This window comes from Phragmites australis, chromosome 12 (genome assembly GCF_958298935.1).
Source record: "Phragmites australis chromosome 12, lpPhrAust1.1, whole genome shotgun sequence".
Taxonomy (NCBI): domain Eukaryota; kingdom Viridiplantae; phylum Streptophyta; class Magnoliopsida; order Poales; family Poaceae; genus Phragmites; species Phragmites australis.
In genome coordinates this window covers 1,188,449-1,210,651 of record NC_084932.1, presented here as the reverse complement: position 1 = coordinate 1,210,651, position 22,203 = coordinate 1,188,449, and the positions used below count along the sequence as shown (strand labels likewise).

The 22,203-nt window shown below is 41.0% G+C and overlaps 3 protein-coding genes across 3 annotated transcripts; 2 read left to right on the top strand and 1 right to left on the bottom strand.

Annotated features, from left to right (window-relative positions):
• Positions 1 to 717, bottom strand: LOC133887054 (mini zinc finger protein 1-like). The gene is made up of 2 exons (XM_062326957.1): positions 292 to 717; positions 1 to 177 (listed from the first exon to the last, which is right to left on the bottom strand). The coding sequence occupies exon 1, from the start codon at positions 608 to 610 to the stop codon at positions 347 to 349; it is 264 nt and encodes an 87-aa protein (XP_062182941.1). The 5' UTR covers positions 611 to 717; the 3' UTR covers positions 1 to 177; positions 292 to 346.
• A 9,350-nt stretch (positions 718 to 10,067) lies between these two features.
• On the top strand, positions 10,068 to 13,129 carry LOC133887133 (probable arabinosyltransferase ARAD1). Its single transcript, XM_062327065.1, has 2 exons — positions 10,068 to 11,088; positions 12,273 to 13,129. The coding sequence occupies exons 1-2, from the start codon at positions 10,162 to 10,164 to the stop codon at positions 12,786 to 12,788; spliced, it is 1,443 nt and encodes a 480-aa protein (XP_062183049.1). The 5' UTR covers positions 10,068 to 10,161; the 3' UTR covers positions 12,789 to 13,129.
• Positions 13,130 to 17,091: 3,962 nt separating this feature from the next.
• LOC133887494 (small ribosomal subunit protein uS9) lies at positions 17,092 to 17,877 on the top strand. Its single transcript, XM_062327469.1, has one exon. The coding sequence runs from the start codon at positions 17,194 to 17,196 to the stop codon at positions 17,641 to 17,643; it is 450 nt and encodes a 149-aa protein (XP_062183453.1). The 5' UTR covers positions 17,092 to 17,193; the 3' UTR covers positions 17,644 to 17,877.
• The last annotated feature ends 4,326 nt before the right edge of the window (positions 17,878 to 22,203 follow it).

The window sequence follows — 22,203 nt, the reverse complement described above, 5'->3', positions numbered from 1 at the left end:
TTTCCATAAGAAAATTACAAGGCAATAACTCGATTATGTACAAAGACACACCAGTTACAACTTACAAGCGCAAACACGAACAACCAACACATGTGTTACATCATATGTAACCACGAGAGTTAATAAAGCTCTCTTTTCTTAAAAAAAAATGTTACATCATATCACACATAAATTTCCCTGAAAATGCAAGACAAAGAGGAAAAAGGAAGAAAATAAATAATATTAGTCCAGCTACGGCTGAATGCACCTACCAAATCATTTCGATGCCTGCCCACATGATCTTGATCTCACCTCGTGCACCCATCAGCTCGATCACATGCGCTAAGCGATGGAGCACTGATATGATTCAACCGGAGGTGGTGGAGGAGCGGTCGCACTCGGCCTCTACCTCGCGCCTGTGGAAGCTGCGGTGGCACCCGCAGGCCGCGCACATGAGCGCCGCGGCGGTGCCCTCCGCGCCCGACGCCATGAACTCGCGGCACCCGTCCACGGCGTACCCGCCGATGGTGGCCGCGTGGTTGCGCTGGCACTCCCTGTAGTGCACCACCTTGGTCTCCGGCTTCCTCGCCGCCGTGCCGTTCGCCATGGACCGATCTTGCTGAGGCCCCATAGGCGACGGCGACGACGGAGGAAAACTGAGCTGAGATGGGAGGAGTAGAAAGGCTTTGTTGCTGTGACGGCTTGGACCTTGGAGGAGGGTGGCATTTTTATATATACGGGGAAAAGCACTTGGTGGGACGAGCTCACGAGTTACGACCCAACCTTAGAGAGCAACCGGCACTCTTTTGTTTAATTTGCCGTTTCATTTATCATTACTTTTACACGCAATTTGCTTTTATAAAAGGATCATGAGTTACCAAGTAATGTAATACCACTTTTAATTATGACATAACACGTATTAGGAATAGACTATCTTGATACCGGGATATGTTTTTATACCCCTATATAATATACCAGTTCAACTCTTTCCTATGTTCACACAATCTTCTACATCCACACAGATGATCTTTCCTCTATCCACTCTAATCTGTACACGTAAGAATCATGCTTCCTCAAAATGAAATGCTCAAACCTCTTCTCGCACTTCATCAGATTCGATGGCCCAAAGCACCCGGTTCATCCAACACTCACAGGACCACGATCGTTTCGCCTCCTCTCCGAGTCGTGAACGTGCAATTCCTCTACCAACTCGCCTCGTTGACGCCTCCCGTGCGTGTGCGACCTCCTCCCCGCTCGCTCCCTCCAGATCTGGGCCCTTTCCGCTCGCTCTGCACTGCCTTAACACCTCCACTCCGTCATGAACCTTAGCATACCCGCCATGTCGCCTCCTCCCTATTGTCTTTACAGTCTTCCAGGTCCACCTCCTTTCCCCTCTCTGCCGCTTCAACCAAACCCTCCGAGCTCGTGCACCCACGATGGACGACTCCACCGCCGTCGGGCCCTCCTCCTCCAGCGTTGAGGCTCCTGCTCAGCCCCAACCCATCCCAAACCACCCCACCATGGCCGTCGCCACCGCTGCCTCCATCTCTCTCTCCCTCCACCTCCATCTTCGCCTGCCCCTTCTTCCTCCCCGCAAGCGACATGCCCTCTTCCTCCTACTCTCCCCTTCCTCTCTTTCCCTCCGCCTCCGCATCGCCCCCGACCGGCTCCCGTCCTTGCACTATTGGCGCCCTGAAGATGGTATTTTATTTTCTTCAGAGAAAATGTGGCTTCCACTATTTGAAATTACCATGACCATTTACTGCATATTCATTTTTTCTATTACAAATTTCTGATAGCTCTTTGAATAATTTACAGAATGGGCAGTATATTTCATCAAATGGTGGAGTTGTTACAGCTAAAGAACCGGCACCATTTCTTGATGTCCCACCACTGTCAGAACAGTCCCAAGGCATGGAAACTCTGGTCCAAAGCGCTAATAAGTATTGTTTATTTTGTTAGGCTGGATTAAGTCTCTACTCTTCGCACCTTAAAAAAGAATTTACTCTTCCTTTGAATATTGAATAAATTGAATTTGTGATTAGTTAATTGATTAGCAAGATAATCGTTATTGCGAGGAACTTTCCTATTGAATTATAAAGTGAGTTGAAGCTTATCATATTCATGCCATCTCTTGAACTGCAGGATGATGAATCATTTATTCTTCCAGTTCTTTTACGCTTCCAGGGACATCCAGAAGTTGATGAAGAGGTCCAACTTTCTTCTCTATATAAATTTTCAGACTTGTATTAGATAACTGCCATTGTCTAATGTGGCCTACACTTTCAACCCTGTTACGTACTAAAGATGACGTTCTCTAGATAATTGACAATGTACTTCAACACATCTTGCTTAAAGCGATCAACTTTAAACAACTTAATAATTGTGTTTATCTTATTTAGTGAAACATTTTTATCTATTCCCATCGTTGCAACGTACTGCTTCATCAAAAGGTGGTGGGAGTAGGGAATATGTAGGTACCAAATGGTCTGTAATGTTTAGTGGAGTTGAATAGTACTTAGAGGAAAAACCGTGGAAATTTAGGTTAGTATTAGTCATTTTAAGCATTCTTCCCTATGTTGAATTAATACTAGATTCTATTTCATCCAAAAACTTGAAACTACCATAATATAAAGGTTAGATTTTAAACATCATTAGCGTATTTGGACTCCAAATATTACCTTGGAAATGTGTCACATCAGCAACGCAATGCAGGTGCAAACATGCATGCATGCACATGTTGTACTTGGCTAGGGTTGACCCGTGCATCTAGACGTGCTGTTGTAATCTGATGGCCTGCGTGTGTAAACTATACGTTCGGTGAGCGCACGAATCGATCATATCATCGAAAATCTCAATCTGCATGCGTACATCCACTTTAGGAGGTATCTGGTTTGTTGACCTTATAGTTTATCTCTACTATCTGAAACATGAGTCGGTTCTCACATCTTTATTCATTTGAGTGAGATGGCAATATTTTTGCCATGAATTAGTTTTGGTTGTCCTCAGCCTGGACACTGGCATCCACTTGTCGTCGCATGTTCAACCGTCGCAACATATATTATAGCGTGAAAATATTCGGCTCCCGTTGCAACGCACAGGTAGAAAAGTAATAACTATATATGTACCTGCTCAATGCATATGCAACAACGAAATTTGTTGGATTTCAATGAAATGTACATGCATATTCCAAACTAATTACATCAACTCACCACTCCAAATGTCAGGATGAAACTTCACGAACAAAATTACCATCGATTTGCACTGTGAGTACTCTCATTTATTTAGTACTTGGTTCATAACATTGTATAATTAATGTTTTCTGATAATGATCCGTAATAATGCATGTACAGGATGGGAATATACTGAGGACTAAGTTCTTGATAGACATATTGAAGTACAACGAGAATGAATTTAAAGACAACATTTCTAAAGTTATATAGGAATTTCTTAAGCGCATCAGGATTTAGATGGTTTCGAAAGATACAAAAGTTGCGATGTTATTTTTCGCATATGACTATGTATCCAACAATATAATAATTCTCTGTATCGTTCCTTTTTTCGTGAATCTTAAATCTATCTCATTTATACTTGATTATCAAAATATATATTATTTTTTGGTTGTTTTATTTACATTACCAAATATTATTGTAGCGTTAGTACGAGCATTATACTAGTCACATAATAGTAATCTTGTTTTATATTGTACTTTGCTATCTTTTATTTACGAGCAATTTACTTCTTTCAAACTTATCATGGGTCTGAGAAGCACAATGGGATGCTACTTTACAAACCATGCATTGGGGCTGCGGCCGGCCATCTTGCGAAAAATAAATGCGTGCACTCTTTTTTATTAGTTACATGTAATTTAACATTTTCACATAGGTTGTAAGTCATGTAGTAATCGGGTGCCACTTTATGAATCACGCACTAAAGTTAACTATTTGTCTTGGTGCGGCCATCTGTTTTCCGGAATAGTAATACTTGCACTCTTTGTTTATTCTTTTTTTCGTTACATGTAATTACTTTGCTTAATGGATCATGAGTCACGTAGTAGCCTGGTAGAGCAACGGGTTATTTTAGGGCAACCTTTTGTTTCACGGAATAATTATAGTGTGCACTCTGTTGTTTATGTTTTAAGATCTTAGATAACACACTCAGCTGTTTTGGAGTGGCATGCATGTGTGGTTTGGTGTGGTGGTATCGGACATTATCTATATTATGTTGAGGAAAATATGAATTCTAATGTTTTTTAGTCCTTTTTCCTCTTGCTGGACATGCTGGCCCATTTGTTTTTGTGAAGCCTAGCCCCATGCGGTGGTGGATACAAGAACTGGGCATTGGTCCGGCTAGGGTTGGAGATGGAAAATGGAGAAGTAAGGAAGAGAGAGCAGGCAGCGGTGGCGCAACCGCATCCCCGATCCCTTCGGGGTTCGTGGGGTGCTGGAGGCTGGTGCTGCCAATATATGGAGGCTAGCTCCTTCTTTGAGTACTGATTGGAAAAACTCCTCAATCTTCTTGGTTTCTCATTACTTTCTCTTTTGGTTTTGGGGATTGCCATCTGAGCTAGATCCAAGTGGAGCTCTGGCTTTGGCTTGGTGATTCGGAACTGCAAGGATTGGGTGGAGGAGCCCCTGAGTTGGTGTTGGTCAGAGCAGTGATTACCGAGGCTTGCCTGCATACGTTGACGCGGTGCGGTGAGGCTTTGTATCTCCGTCTTCCTCGTCAGCAGCAACAGCAACGAATAGGATTTCTGAGATAGCGGCTGGAGAGTTGTGCCTTGCCTCGGTCCTCAGTGCATTTGAGCAAATCACTTTGTGAGTATCTTTCTCCTCTTTCTAAGTTCTGGACAATCCATGTCATATACGGTTTTCTTGCTCAAGGATGAATGTGTGTGTTGAGATTGGGCATGTTTCTGAGTACACTAGTGTAGGTCTATGTATTCTCTAGTTAATTGATTGTCACTGTTAGCACCTAGAGGTTCTTGGTGTTTATCTCTATTTTGTTCATGTACACTAAGAAATTCTTGTTGGTTTGGCTATCCAGTGCAATACATGTCATTTTGATCCCTGGACATATGATGTTGTGAGTTCAAAGTCTGCTTAATATATTTGATGCTTGGTAAAATAATGTGTTAGCTTCGTTGTACTGTCATTTTGCAAACTAATATTCAATCTTATTTCTGTCTCGGCAGTACCTTATTTCTTCTATTCAGAACTTGTGTAGTTTGTTTTGGTATAGTAGCACTGTCCATGATGATACTTTAAATCTTGAGAACTCTATCAAGTTTTATTTACTAGCTAAGAGCTTAGAAATATTGCTCAGTCAATGATGTATTCACTAGAATAATTAGGGAGCAAGACTTAGATATTCTTGGGGCCAATTTTTATATAATATCTGAGAGCACTTTTACACAAGATATGTACTTATTGTCTATTACTTATTGCACACATGATCATGATGGGTATTGTTCGTTTTGGCTTACTGTCTTTTTATCCCAAGTTCATTTGTAATGAATACTCTTTGCTACTCTCTTGTATTTTGATATATGGTATAATATTCATGCTCTTATTATCACATTATATATAACATATTATAGTTTTCTTATATGAAGATCTATATTAATATTATAAGTATGGCAAGTGTAAAGTAACTTATGCTAGAATATAACTCCTCTTGTCACAATAAATCACCACCGACTAATCTTTTTAGTCCATGTCACTCCGAGTTAAGCCTCGCTTCATACTGTCTCATTATTTTGCAGGCAATTTTTAAAAAAAAGAGACAATCAGAACTTGCAAATTGTTTTTCTGCCTTTTAATTTTTGAATTGATTTTGCTGATCCCGTTGGCACACTTTGCATGAATATTTGCAGTAACAAAGGTCATATCCTATCTTGTGCTGTTGCTACCAGAGGGCGACTTTAGCAGCAATTTGGTGAGTCGTGTTATTATTTGTTAAGCAATGAAGACCAACATGACCAACTTACCAGCATTTTTAGTAGGTCCATCAGCAGAAAAGATTACATCTGAATTGACTTGACAAAACGTCTTAGGCGTCTTTGGTAGATAGAGATTCATATATCTGCTAATGTCGAGAAAGGTTCTTGTTTACTGACACTGCCATCTTGACGAAGAAAAAATGAAAAGGAAAGGGAAAAGAACAGACCCAATTTGGTCAAAATTTGAGAGATTCACAGCTACTTGTGTGGGAACACAGAGCAAAAGAAAAAGGAAGTTAGGCATGAAAAGAAGTTCCTTTGGATGCACATAGGAGGTTGGATAGAGAAGCACTCCTCTCCAATTGACTCTGTCCTCCGGCTTCTCTATTTTTCTTTTTGATCGACATCTTTTTTGATAGACATCTGACCTATGAAACAATTGCTTATGTGCTGCAATTCATCGGTTAACAATACTTCTTGTAATGAAAAGGGAGAATATTGTAGACCATTGTTTGTCTTCTCGTATTTGCCAAAAAAAAATTAAGCCAGATCCAATTTGAAACGAACTCGTCAGGTTTTCACATGTACAACTGTAAGTCCAAGCAACTTAACATTTACTTGTTCATATTCTACTTGCAATATGATGCGAAGCGAACCATCATAAATATTTCTCAAGATTATATAAGACATCACTGGAAACCTATTTTTTTCTAAAATACACATCACTGGAAAACTGAAAGCTAACTTGAATCTAGCGACACCTGAAGTCCGTTTCATGAAAACACATTGAGAGCTTTGATCCCTCTATTAACTAAATATACAGTGACAGTTTTGCTCCCTCTGTTAGACTTCTAAAATGCAATTGTTTGCATACTATATTGTTCGTTAGATGTCATTATCTCTGTTCCATGAGCTTACTTCTAGCCTTTATGGTTTAAAATGATGAGAATGCTACTAATCTTTTCAGGAGGTGCAGTACAGTACTTAAGAGCATATGCCCTTGGCAAGTTGATGGACTTCTGTCAACCTAAAAGAATGGAGTTCAATCATTTTTTTAATTATTAGCCTTAAATATTAAGTACTAACATCCCAACTTTGACTTGAGAAAAATTCTACTTTTCATTATCACAAACAACTATAATGAACAATGGCATTATATATTAGTAGTACTAGTACACCACGAGCTGCACTAAACCAAATCTTAAAAAAGTTAGCCAAGTGCATCAGATTGGATTAAAATGATTGCCAATTGGCAAGTACTACTACTCTTATGTAAAAACAGGGGCTCAATTTTTTTGACCTTATGAAGTTCCAAAGAAGGAGAGGGCCCTAATAGCTGGTGGATAGTGTGACATTAGTAGGGCTCCACCTATCAAATCCAATCATGCAACAAGATGCCAAGATGGGGCACACACTGTCATCGAAGGCTCACCGACTCTGCCATTTTCTTCTGCACTCTGGCCAGCAGAATGTTTGTTTTCCATGTCACTGGCATCGAAGACCAGACTACACTGTCCTCAGTTGCCACCACCGGAATAATTCAGGTTCTGAGCACTCATCATCTTCTCCTCTCACCTTAGCTATCATCAAACAAATCAAACACTATTTCAGAGACAGGAAGGTCCCCTACCAACTGCAGCAGCAGCTGCTGCTGCTGTATGCTTCATGTGGTGTGGGGAACAGTGGTTTGATGAATGAATTGGCTGGTACCTTTGTGACGGATGTGAATTTGCATGTGAAGGGGTTGCGTGCAATTGAAAGCCTTTTCTTTTCGGCCAACTTGATCTCGGCACCGCAAATTTGGTTGGATTCGAGCTAGCTGTTTTCTTCTACGAATGTTTGGCAGGTCGAAGAAAGACGAGTGCACGTATGTCTTCCAACTGGATATGCAGTTGCCCATCTAAAAAAGAAGAACAGCTAGCTCTGCAACAGCGACTTGAGATGTAAAGAAGAAGAGCAGTACGATTTTGTGAAGAAAGAAATTTAAAGCCATCAGAATGCAGAACCTTGCAGTGCTTATATTTGTGAAGAGATGAAAATCTGCTGACATCAAAACGATTGATCCATATCCCGTGACCGACCGGAGGGGAAGGTGGCAACAGGAACCGGCAGGGCCAGCGTGTCTGCCATTTGTGAGCGGATCGCTTCGCTTTTCTGGTTCGCGTCCAATCGGGCGTTGCTAGCAGCGACGCCAAGAACACACATGGACTGAAAGAAAGATACAGATGAGTTGATTGGGTAGGCCACTGCAGGTACACACCTAGAAACGGAAGGATCGGGGATTGGTTGGTCGCCCATGGAGAAAAGGCATCGTTTACCTGCATCTCTGCTCATGGCTAGTGAGTGCCCTGGCCTGCCTATAGCAGCAATATATGCAGTCACTAGTGGAGTGGAGTAGAGTAGCAAAGCATAGCATAGCATAGCATCTGTGCCTGATTTCACATGTCAACTGTTGCTCAAATCCTGATCGATTGTAGTGATCAATCATTGATTTGATCGTGCAGGGTCTTGGCAGTAAGTCCAAGTGATTGGCTTTTACTCTTTAAGGACAAGAGAGTAACCCGGTGTGATGTGGGAAGATTAAGCGAGTGTACATGGAGAGTAGCCGGCAAGGATTAACAAAGAAAGCCGAAACGGCGTCTCGTTCATTCAGATTCAGTGCGCCATGTTGCTTGCAACACCGTGGCACTCTTTCTCTCTCCTCTCTTTTGAGAGGAAGAAGAGCACACATCAGCTTTTTTTTAGGAGGGGTGACTTTATTCGATCTACGAAATACAATTAGAAATCTGAAGATTAAAAGGTAATACAAATACATGTCTTGGTCACCAACACTCCGAAGTTTCTCCTATTGCTTTGGTCAAGCTGGATCCAAGGAGCTGACGAGGTAAAGAAAGCCATTGGAGGCCATTATTTTTTTGAGCCACCGTGAGCTGCACAAAGCACGATGAGGACGATGAACAAACCGGGCAACCCTTCAGACGAAGTAGCATATACCTTCCTCTTTTGAAGGAAGTAGAAGCAACGACGTCATGGCAAGATCAGCGGGTCGGAGAAAACCTCAAACAGGGGAGCCAATCTGTAAGCACCCCAAAAGTATGAGGAAACTGATGATCTCAGTAACTTCACGCCGTGGGTCGACGCAAGAAACTTCAACAGAAGAGCGGAAACACCGAGGACAAAAAAAACCTCCAGGTTCCTCATCAGTGGAGAAGTCAAAGCCGACACAAAAGCATCCACAAGAGTCATCATGGAGGAACAAAAACATCAGCTGCTGCCTGCTAGGCAGTGCTGTGCAAGTGAAGTGAATTCTAGCCAGTCCAGCTGCTCAAACTGATTATTCGAGAACAGGCAAGGTCCAAACTGATCTAATCCAAACCCCACGAATGAGGCCCACTCGCTACCCAACAAAGACCGAAAGCAAGCCCAATAAAAAAGAAAGATACAGGCCACTGCAAATGCAAATGCACTCTGTATTTGCAGCTGCAGCTTCTCACAAGTTGATACAAATACTCACTGTAGAACCAAATTGAACTAAGAAGAAGAAGAAGAAGAAAAGAAGAAGAAGAATCCAGATTGTGTTGTAACCCGCGGAGTCTATTGAATTATGCCGAGTCCGGCAACGATCGAGTATTTATAGATACAACACATGGATGCAGCATGAGACTATGATGACAAGAGCGGGCGGAAGAGGAAGTCGCAGAAGGCGAGAAGGACGGTTGCGTGGGAATTATCTTATTTTTTATGACAAATAAGAAGTTTTTACATGTTTTTTCCCCAAGGAACTAGCTTGTTTTATGTACAACTACGCTCTCTATACCTTTCACGCCTGCCTATGAGACCTAGATGGCCTAGAGGTTGTTTGGTTTTTATCTCAACAGGTTAAGTTAAAATTTGGTTAGAGATCAAATTAAGATACTATCAAACTTTAGCTATTAAAATGATGTTTGATTTAATACTAAATTAAAATTTGATCGTCCAAAAATTTGACGAATGATTTAGCCGTCCAAGATTTATCCAGAAACACTGTAGAAAAATTTTAACCGACCAAAATTTTTCAAAACATAACCAAACTTTAACCTCGAACCAAACAAAAACCAAAATTTCAAAACACACAAATTCCAAGCAAAAAAGAAAAAAGAAAAAGAAAAATTACTGCCTTTGCCCTCGTCCTTCCTCTTCCCTTCCCTTTGTAGCGACTCCACTCCAGATCGATCCGCCATGTTCCTTCCTTCAATCCAGCGATGACCCGCGGCCGCACCCTCCTCCTGCCTCTCGCCGCAGCCACTGTCCTCGTCGCCTCCACCATCTTCCTCTACGCCGCCGTCGGCGCGCGCTGGCGCCCCGCAGACACCAGCCTCCCGGTCCCCGCCGACACCGCCACCCCTACCTCCTTCTCGACGGCCGTCCCCGTGACCGTGAGTTCGTCCTCCAACTCCAGCGGCGGCAAAGATCTCTCCTTTCTTGACGAGAACGGCCGCCCCGACGACCCCGGCTCCGGCTCCACCTCGGCTGACCGGAGATGCGACCCGCGCGACGCCGCCCTCAGGGTGTTCATGTACGACATGCCGCCCGAATTCCACTTCGGCCTCCTCGGCTGGTCGCCGCCCCAGTCCGCCGGGGGCGTCGTTTGGCCGGACATCAGGAACGGCGCCGAATTGCCGCGCTACCCCGGCGGACTCAACCAGCAGCACAGCGTCGAGTACTGGCTCACGCTGGATCTCCTGTCCTCTTCCTCGGCTCCCTGCGGCGCCGCCGTGCGGGTCGCCGACTCCCGCGACGCCGACCTGGTCTTCGTCCCCTTCTTCGCCTCCCTCAGCTACAACCGCCACTCCAGGGCCGTGCCGCCGGATAAGGTCAGCCGGGACAAGGCCCTACAGGAAAAGCTGGTGAGGTATCTGACGGCGCAGCCGGAGTGGAAGAGGTCTGGTGGCGCAGACCACGTGATCGTCGCGCACCACCCCAACAGCTTGCTGCATGCCCGAGCAGCTCTGTTCCCGGCGGTGTTTGTGCTCTCTGACTTCGGGAGGTACCACCCCAGGGTGGCCAGCTTGGAGAAGGATGTCATCGCGCCCTACAAGCACATGGCAAAGACTTTCATGAATGACTCGGCTGAGTTTAATGACCGGCCAACCATGTTATACTTCCGTGGAGCCATTTACAGGAAAGAGGTAAATGTGCTTGGTAATCTGACTCAGCACATCGCAAACTTTTGTTCTACGAGGTGTCAATCATATCATAGCAATTTAGTGTCTAATTCCTTTGGTTTTATGAAGTAATCATTGGTTATTATATGAAGCTTTAAAGTCTTAAACATTCTAGTAAGAGTAGTCGTCTAGTACCGTCACAAAAAACTTGTCTTTTGTGCTAAAGGCTCCTTTTCTTAGGAAAAATTGGCAAAACATAAATCATCTATAGAAACCAGCAAGCTGTACAGTGAGAATTTAGTGTAATTTGGAATTTGGTGAAATTTGCTTATTGCACAAGCAGTTCATTATATACTTGAGGTAGGGTTGGCGCCTGGACGTTTAACAGGGGGTATTTACATCTAACTAGTTTATACCAAATGAATCTGCTAAAACGGTGGATTTTTTTTCATCAGGCATATAGTGCAAAAGTTATTCTGTTTCTTCAAAGTTCATAACTCATGATTCAATTGTGAGTTCAAACCTTGATGCATTTTGACAGCACAAGTTACTGCTATTACAAAGTGCCACAATTTTGAGTTACCCCTGATAATAGTAATTACTAATAAAGTAAGCTTATTATGCGGGAACATGTCAAATGTTTCTCTTGAACAAAAACAGATTTGATAGTTCTGGTGTTTGTAATTTCAGAGTCTTATATCTACCATAAGGTGGTTATACTTATTCATACGGTGCTCTTTTTTGATTAATCTACATCCATCGCCTTAGTTGAACAATTGAACCTCTGGATCCTCAGTGGTTATACTTATATGTAGTCTGAAGATTCTCGGTGGGGTTTGCACAAGACTCTGTCGATCTTCCATCGTTGTTGGGAAAAGCTCCTGGGTTATGTTTGTATTCTCAAACTATTAATTTCCAAAGTCCAGAGATTAAGAGATTAACATATGCTCCCTTTTTTCAACCCTTTGACATTAAAAAAATCAGTGCAGGAATATACCAGCCAATTTAGTTTACAAATTTATGCCAAGAATGAAGTATCAAGGGAAACAAACAAATTTATTGAGCCAAAACGTACTATGTGAACCTGCTTTGATTGCTGCCTGCTAGTTGCAAATCCTTATTTAAGAGCTAATATAGATACAGCCATATTCTGTCGTTTACTGACAATTTCTGTTTCATAAGCTAATATGTTGCATCATCTTTTCCAGGGAGGGAGCATTCGGCAGGAGCTATATTATATGCTCAAAGACGAAAAGGATGTTTATTTTTCCTTCGGAAGCGTCCAGGACCATGGGGCCAGCAAAGCCAGCCAGGGAATGCACTCATCAAAGTTTTGCCTAAACATTGCTGGGGACACCCCTTCTTCCAATCGCTTGTTTGACGCGATAGTAAGCCACTGTGTCCCTGTTATCATCAGTGACGACATTGAGCTACCTTACGAGGATGTATTAGATTATTCGATGTTCTCCATCTTTGTTCGTTCATCTGATGCTGTTAAGAAGGGTTACTTGATGAGACTGATTAGTGGCATAAGCAAGCAACAATGGACAAGGATGTGGAAGAGGCTCAAAGAGGTGGATAAACACTTCGAATATCAGTATCCATCCCAGAAAGATGATGCAGTCCAGATGACCTGGCAATCATTGGCTAGAAGAGTGCCAGCAATCCGGCTGAAGGTGCATAGATCTAGTAGATTTTCAAGATCTGACAGAGGAGGAAAATAAACAAATAGGGGTGTATCTGTTGGCTAATCTAAAACAACATTTCACTGACACAGCCTCTCAGTTCTTCTCAGTTGCACAAAAACAGATAGATTGGAACAAAGGAATGATGTTAGACTATAAGCTAACAGCATTCAGGCTGTCTATTAGTTATTTAGTTATTCCATACAAAAGCGGTATAACTTGTGAGTTGTTGCTCCAGTTGAAGGTGTATCCTAGCAAGGCAAAGGCTTATTATTTTTGTAACATATGTTCAACATAATTATGAAAAGGGGACGTAGGTTTGCTGTTCTGAACATTGTGGGATCAAACAACATTTTTATGTCACGCAGCACATTTTAATTTGTCTTGCGTACTCAGCCATTATTGCCATTTTGCCGCTGGCATATTCTGGAGCCATCATTTCAATCTCTATTATGAAGAAATCCAGGATAGAGAAGGTCAACGTTAACCAAACACATGTACTTTTTTAAATTTCAATGGTTGCATCAGGTGTGGCGCTTATCGATAAGTTGTTTGTGAATACATGCTGGCTTCTGAAAAACTGGATATCGCTTCCAGCTAAGGGCATGAAGAGCATTGTCATGCCAACAACAATTGCAAAATGTGCTGATTTGAAGTCTTTGAAGAGTGAAAAATGCTGCATTGAAGAGTGACAAAGGAACTACCTGTAGGCTTTGCTTTTATAAAGCTAAGATTAGAACATAAAGATGGAAAAGCCCGTGGTTCTCGCTGGATGTAACAATCACGTAAATCCTTGGGTTGGCGTTTAAATGGGTAGCAAAACACAACTTTAAAATAAAACGACAGAGATAATGCAAAGACACTTATATATAAAGTCAAAGACACAGGGTCTTGAACTTCATTTTTTTAGGGAATGAAGGTCTTGAAAAAGCTGAAATATGTTTACAACAACTTCATTTTAATAATTGTTTATAGTAAGGAAGTTCGTCACATACAACCATTTGAAGTGTATACCGGCAAGGCAAAGGCTCGTCGATTTTGTAACATATATTCAAGGTAATATAAAAGAGGACCATAGTTTTGTGGTTATATTCAAATATAATTCTTCAGTCATGTAGTGGGTTTTAGTATGTCTTGTGTATTCAGCCACTATTGCCATTCCGCTGCATATGCTGGAGTTATCATTTCATTCTCTGCTGTGAAGAAATCCAAGATATAGAAGATCTACCACATTTACATTTTATTTTTTTCTTCTTTAAATTTCAAAGGATGTACCTGGTGTAAATTTGCAGTTAATTGGGAAGTTGATTGTGAATACATGTGAGCATCTGAAAAACCGGATATGGCTTCCAGCTAATATCATGGAGTGCATTATCATGCGGAATATTCTTCCTTGAAGAGAGAAAAAAAGAGAAACTATTTGCAGATTTCGGTTTCATGATTTATGCTAAGCATAGAACATAAAGCTGGAAATGCCTTGGTTCTCGCTAGCTGTAACAACCATGGAAATCCTTGAGTTTACATGTAACAGGGTAGCAAACACGATATCTTGAAATGAAACAACAGTGCAAAATAAATGAAATATAATTAGGTCCGTAAGTAATTTGCTTTGCAAGCAAGATATTCATACCGACCAAGTAACATTTTTTTTTGGAACACATCAGAGATTCACATCATTATATTAAGATCAGAAATTAATACAACTTGAAGACAACAACTAGTTTTCCAACTGAAAAATCTAAGAATTGGAAAATTACATAAGGGGTTGAAATAAATATATCATTATACTATGAATTGTAAATCCGAAAATCTAACCACAGCAAGCTAACTACAACACCAATGCTAAGTGATGAGCTGTTCTAAGGTCATCTCCAGCAGCTACCTTAAGTTTTCATCCTCTAAAACACTATTACAGCATCCCATATCATTATTACAGCATCCCTTATTTTTTCATCTCCAGCAGCTACCCTATTTTCTACCTTATACTCCTCTTTTCTCTCTGCGGACCCGCTATCAGCCTCTGTGAACAGTACTACTACATTGTTTTCTCCCTCCGGGCCCGCTGCCAGTCTCTTTTAGCACCGTCGGTACAGTACTGCTACAGTTGTGCTACAGTGTTGCGGGTGCTACAGTAGCTCCGCAAAGTTGCAGTACAATTTCTCTCTCAACAGTACTGTAGCACCGGATACCCTGGAGTTGCTACAGTTCATGAACAGTGCACCGCAAATCACTGTAGCGCCCGAATCTGCAAATTTACCACCTCTGCTGGAGATGGCCTAAGGCTGCGTTTGTTTCCGCTTCAGCTTTTGTTAAGCGGAAACAAACAGGCTTTTCAAAAGCTGAAAAACTGGTTTTTGATAAAATGGATTAAAAACTGAGAAGCTGACGGAGAGCGAACTTTGGCTTTTCTCGCTAAAATGAACTAAAAACCAATAGCCAACAGCCAAAAGTCAAAAGCCAACTTTCAGCAAAAACCAGCTTTCCTCAGCCCAAAAAAACAGGCCCTAAAGAAGTCGTTCCTGCCTGACACCATAGAAGGCTTCTTTCTTGATCTACCAACCATATCGTCCTCAGAGACAAGATGATGAGGGAACTGAAACTTTGCGGTTGATGAAGGAGACTCTGTTCTGAATCGAAAGCCACCAATCCTTAATAGAGAGCTTATTAAAGGTGACCTTGCATTTCGACAGCGGAGGACTGAATACCAAATTTGCCCGCTGCCTGATGAATGAACACTGGAATGAAGGTGATTTATCGACTCCTCTTTCTGGTCACAAAAGACACATAACTGATGTCGAGCAATGCCGCGACCCTTTATTTGATCAGCAGTCCAGTCCAGTACCTAAGATGAGCAAACCAGACAAGCATCTGATATGCCAAAACTAATTGTTTAGTAAGACAAAACATTACAAGCCTAACACATCCACAGGCTGATGTTCTAAATCTTTAAGCATGTGGATGTCTACTGATGCATTGATACTAACTAAATTAAGATGTCCAAATGAACACAACATATAGTAAAAGCTTAATGCTCGTGCGAACAAGGGCAGTAGGCAGTTTGCATCCATCATCGTAACAGCAAACCACTGAACCCAGCAAGGTAAAAACACATTATAACCACCAAATGAAAACATTGATAACAGAACCAAAATCGAAAGAGGAGGCAGCAGTATATAGCAACGGCCCAACATTCTACACAATCTAAAGTGGTGACCTTTTAACCGCATCCATCATTCTGGAACCAGATTAAGCGCCAATCAAGGTTCGAAAACAGTAAAGCTGAAACAAAGCAGAATCACTCCAGCACAGCTGTACAGAACAAACCTAAAACAAAAGTAAAAAACAACAATCAAATCATATGTTGCCAATTTTTTCAAAAAAACAACAGCAAGAGAGACAAAAGAAAGCAAAAATCTTGTGAACTGTTTGCCGTTTGGGTGAGCCCGCGCGGCCATCATCGCGCGCGCTCCGACCGCGGGCAGTCGTCATCGCGAGCCGCCGGCAGCAGCCGCGGATGCCAACGCCGCCTCTTTTCCCCCCAACGAACCGCGCTACCATCCCACGAACAATCCATGGAGGGGGAACGGGGGGCAACGCGGACGCGGGAGAGGCGACTCCGGCCGCCGCGGCGCCGCTAGACGGCTGGCTCGGATAAGATCAAGTAGTGTTCGTGAGGGCCGAAACCCTAGCTCTCTCCTCCTTCGGCCGTCGCATTTTATCACAAAATCTTCCAAGGGCCCAGATATGAAGCAGGAGATGGGCCAATATCTTACCGGCCCATTGGGCCCGTCCATAATCCCGTCAATTTTATTTTTATATTTTAAATTTTCAAATTCAACAATTTTAAACATTTATTTGAAAAAGTAACACGAATAGACGTATATCACGTGTCTACATCTAACGAGCAATATGTTTTTAAAAATAAATCTGTCACCTTACAATGGACGACAGATTAAAAAAAAATAAAAATACAACATTACATTATTCTCAAAATTAAAAATACTATATAAATAATCACGAAAAATTCTAAAAATAATTATAATATAAAAGATACTACCATCCCGTTCTTACGAAAATTAAAAAAAATACTTATACAATGAGAAATAAAACCCTAATATTAAAATACAGTTGTTATGCCTATAGACCTTCCGACATGCGGCAAACGCTTATATTTACTATTTTTCAAACGGCTGTCTAATTAAAATATAAAAATAAAAAATTGTACTCCTGTCTGGCTGTGTAATGGGCCCCAATCATCCGTATGATCCCACATTGTCATTCTCATACCCAATGAGATCACACGAAACCCTAATGCTTCCTAGCTATAAAAAAGCGTTCTCTCCTTTCGCTTCGCTTACATCGCCGCCACCTCCCCAAGCAGCCGAAACCCTAGGCCCTAGCCGCCGCCGCCGCCGCTGTGATCACTGAGACCACCACCGCAGCCATGGCTGCCGTGCTCACCCGCCCGCCCGCGGGCACGGTCCAGTGCTTCGGCCGCAAGAAGACGGCGGTGGCCGTGGCCTACACCAAGCCGGGGCGCGGGCTGATCAAGGTGAACGGCGTCCCCATCGAGCTGATCCGCCCCGAGATGCTCCGCCTCAAGGCCTTCGAGCCCATCATGCTCGCCGGCCGCACCCGCTTCAAGGACATCGACATGCGCATCCGCGTCCGCGGCGGAGGGAAGACCTCGCAGATCTACGCGATCCGACAGGCCATCGCCAAGGCGCTCGTGGCCTACTACCAGAAGTACGTCGACGAGGCCGCCAAGAAGGAGGTCAAGGACATCTTCGCCCGCTACGACCGCACCCTCCTCGTCGCCGACCCCAGGCGCTGCGAGCCCAAGAAGTTCGGTGGTCGCGGTGCCCGCGCGAGGTTCCAGAAGTCCTACCGTTGAGATGTTGCCGGATCGTTGTGGGTGTTCTCGGCTTTGCCCTATCAATGCACCTGTTCATCTGGTTCTATATCTAGCTGCCGCTTTACTTCCAAGTATCGGGGCATTTGAATCGTAGTCTCAAACCTTTTTGACATTGTGATATGAATGTGATGGAAATTTGAAAGCTTTCGGCTAGTCTCTTGAATATGGTTATGCTTGTTACCTATGTGGAATAATTATGATATGTTTGCCTTACATTTATGCTATTAAGGTTAGTCTTTCAATATCTATCTCCTGCTAATGTTCACTTGTGCTGCTTATTTATGATATCTTCTGCGTCTCTCAGTTGAACGGATGATATGACCAAGAGAACTTGTGATGTCATGATTGGTAATGTTATTGGCGAGTATTTTTCTTTTGGTTGGTTTAGTGATTTCTAACATGTTGATGGTGCTAAGACCGAGTATTTTTCTGTTGGTTTAGTGATTTCTAACATGCTGATGGTGCCAAGACCAACTAGAGAATGCATCAGAATTGTGTTTTCTGATCCTACCAATACCCGTGAAGTCCATTTGACACTGACCATATGGTCACATATATGTATCTAGTGTAAATGGGATTAGGAAATTTCAGTATTTGATACCTAATTCACGTGCCCTTCCGAATTTGACACTCCTATCACAATGATGTGTGGGATTCGAGTCTCTGACACAGGATAGGGTGTTAACTCCTGAAAGGCATGCGAATTGAGTGTCAAATTCTTAGATTTCCCAACGGGATTTTAAGTAGCTGTGTAGTTGTTTTTTGATGGGAATTTTGAGGATTTGCCTCCGATCATTGCCTTCTAGATTTGTCAACTCGATGTCTCACTGATACAGGGGACTTATACCATGTTAATGTGATAATGGAGTTTCAAAATCCTCACTTCTGTTCAATTTATTGATCTGCCCAGTTGGTTTCTGTGGATATGCTAATTTGCCTAGTGGCGAGAGTTGAAATGCCTCTTATGAATGTGGCAAGAGTTGTTTTAATACATTTTTTTGTTTCTTTTGTTACCTCTGTTTGTTTGAATTTTGCTCTATCATTAATATTGCTCTCTTCTGTTATTTGTTGTCAGGATTTTTAGTATCCTGTATGAGGGCCTTTTTTGTAGCAACACTTTTGACATAGTAGTAGGCAAAATGGCAGCTGGGCTTTTGTTCTTTTACAATATAGGTAGACAGGTGATTTTTGGATGGGAAAAGAGAGAATAGGGTTGCAACAGGTGCAAGAGAATTCTCAATAGAACTAGATAAATTCCAGTTGTTGCAACGGAGCTGAAAAATTCCACCAGGTAATATGGTTGACATGTGAAACACATGCATTTGCTACAGAACAACAATCAATTTGACAACACAATTGATTGATACATAAGAACTATAATTTCTATCATATAATGTAACTACAAGCATCATCACGCAAAATACTGAAAATATCCAATGGCTGGCTGACCCGAATCCTGTTATTTACACTCCTTTAGTCAACAATTTTGCTTGAACTCCATCCGTCCGAGTTGTGAAATAAAGAACTGACAATATGCTTGCTCCCAATGTAGCCGTACTATAGGCCATCAAGGTTCTAGCTCACACTGCATGGCTCTGGATGGTGTCAAAGAACTTCTAGGTTCATCAAGCAATAAGCTGAGAATAGGTGAGATGTATAGAAACATAAAGCATTTATTTTATGAAAAGTGAGTAAACGTGTGAAGAATACAAAGATAGCGTATAACATTTTTTGCCTGATATTTGATACTATACTCAAAACCCAAGAAAAATCTTTGCAAAAAAAATCAAAAATCAAACAAAAAAAGCCAAAAAAAAACTGACAAATGACTTGTGGAGCCTCATACTGCCTAGGAGTAGAGCAGTTGGGGTGAGGAGTAGGTGCAACATAAAGTGTTTATTATTTGGGATAAATGCAAAACCTCCTCCCCCAAAGTCGCTTGGATTTTGACTTTCCTCTTTAAAAATTGTTTTGTTGCAAAAAAACCCTTAAATGTTTGATTTTGTTAAAAAAACACCCCCAAAAATTTAAAAAAAATTAAAAAATCACAAAAAATTCTAAAAAAACTAGAGACAATTATAAGACTTTTTGTGCAATTTTTTTTCAAAAATAATATCCTTTGCATCATATTTCATGGAGAGTAAGTTGAAAAAAAAGAAAAATATACAACTCATTTATTAATTCGAGTTAAATACATAGTTAATTATTTACTAATCCAAAAATCATGAAACAAAATTTTTTAGTCTTCTTACATGATCCTCTATCTTGTAAAAATATATGAAATCTTGAAATAGTTATCGTAATGTGCAGGATTGAGTAAATGTGTTGCAGATAGATTAATTCATAACTAATCCATAACACCTCCAAAGTTAGTGAAACCACTTTTATTAGTTTACTTAAACAATTATTTGTGTAGGAAAAATAATAGTAGACATGGCAAAGTTAAAATAACATGAGTTAATAAATGAGCTACATATTTTTCTTTTTTTTTTCAAACTTCCTCTCCATGAAATATGATGTAAATGATATTATTTTTGAAAACAAATTTCATAGAAGGTCTTAGAATTGTCTCTAATTTTTTTTAGAATTTTTTATGATTTTTTTATTTTTTTGAATTTTTAGAGGGTTTTTTTGCAACAAAGTCAAATTTTTGGGGAGTTTTTTGCAACAAAACAATTTTTGAGGAGAAAGTCAAAATCCAAGAGACTTTTGAGGGTTTTTTTTTTTTTGCAGTTTTCCCTTATTATTTCCCTCGCGTTGCTTCTTTGATGCATGGCCAATTGGCCATCAATCTGACTTCTAACTGCACCAACTGCTTTATAGCTTATAGCAATTTCTCAGTACTGCTGAGTTACTCAGCTTTGTAGCAATGAGAACTGGGTAAAAGTACTGGTGATTAGCTAATGACATGCTTTTGGATACAATGCAGAAATAAGTCTCTGTCGAAAAGTCAAGGTCATGAGAGTTCAGTTTCCTCTAAAATCTGACCTAGGGGCAAATTGGAATGCTTTTCATGTCTTAAATCCAGATGTAGTTCTTTACCATTAGCTACTTCTGAAGAATGAAATGTAAAACTATTCAGAGGACCAAAACTGAACACCGGGAAAATCAGGGCAGCCATAGGAGACTTGACAAACATAGCAAGACCACAAGCCATAGCTGAATAGAGTTAATTCAGGAATCCATTTAGTTTAGACATTGGGGATTTACATCGAAGAATCCATTTTTCTACGTGGAACTGGAAGAAGCTTAATTACCTTCAAAACCATGTTCCTCCAACTTAATCAAGTAGCTTCAATGAAGATCCTGTAAATGGAGCGGACGTCATATTTAATATGCTTACTCACGACTACTACAAATCTACAATCCATTTCCTTTGTCTACGATCAAGAAAGGAAGAAGAAATAAAGTACTAGGTATATAAAATCTTTCATGATAAAAATTGTAAAATGGCATACCTGAACTCCACAAGTACATCCATTTCTTAGTCTACAAGAAAAGGAACAAAATTACATAAACAAAGAGCATAATAGGATCAAGAGCATGGACGATGCTACCAGGACATAGTTTGATTTCAGATTTCAAAAAAGAAAAAAAATTCTGACAACACAAAAACTAAAATGGATGCTGAAATATTAACTCCCATATTTATCTTATATCTCAAATGCTCACAGCTGCAACCAACGAACAAGCACAATATGTGCAGAAATGGTCTCTATTCCCTAATTGATTCCAGCTGCAACTTTTGTAGAGCAAACAAAACCTTTTTTATTATAGAGAAATTACATCTTGCATTTCAGCTCGAGTTGAAAGATACAATCTTGCATTTAGCAAAAATCTAGATGCAATATATAACCTACGTTTGCATACAGACTGCAGACCTAACGTTAGCATACAGACTGCAGACCTAACGTTATTAATCTAATTATAGAAACTATAATTTGGTACATATACAAAATAACTATCAATAACCCCACAAAATTGCCATCAAATAAACTAAGCTCCTCTACTGTCCAAATAAGCCAATGTTATGAACCTTACCTTCAACCCTACCATCTTTAGTTCCCAACTCTACTCACAGAGTAGGTACAGGAACTATAAACTGTTGTTGCCACTTCACACAAGCATATTCTTGTCTATGCCATGTCACATACCTAAATGGAAAAAAAAAAACACCATCATCGAGCTTCGATATCTTCCACTAAGCATATAGCTTGGAAAAGCATGCTCAAAGGGCCGCTACCTGAAGTGATGACTATCGTCTGCATACCACCTGAAACAAAAAACATGACAGAAAAATCTCCTTGGAGTTTAGAGAGAGACCACCTGAAGTGATGACTATTGTCATCTAAAAAAATATGAGCAAAAGGGCAAACATGTAATCAGATTTTAATTCACAGATCATCGTAATACTGATTGAGAATCTCTCTCATCTTTGTAAATTACAGGAATTGACACTAATATGGAAGGGCGATTTGGTATTGTATATAAGCGCAGGGCAAGGAAATCTTCTGCTGATGCAGCCACATGAGATAAGTT

Coding starts and splice junctions, on each gene's coding strand:
- LOC133887133 (XM_062327065.1), top strand. CDS start 10,162: ATGACCCGCGGCCGCACCCTCCTCCTGCCTCTCGCCGCAGCCACTGTC. Junction 11,089..12,272: donor GAGCCATTTACAGGAAAGAG/GTAAATGTGCTT, acceptor CATCTTTTCCAG/GGAGGGAGCATTCGGCAGGA.
- LOC133887054 (XM_062326957.1), bottom strand. CDS start 610: ATGGGGCCTCAGCAAGATCGGTCCATGGCGAACGGCACGGCGGCGAGG.
- LOC133887494 (XM_062327469.1), top strand. CDS start 17,194: ATGGCTGCCGTGCTCACCCGCCCGCCCGCGGGCACGGTCCAGTGCTTC.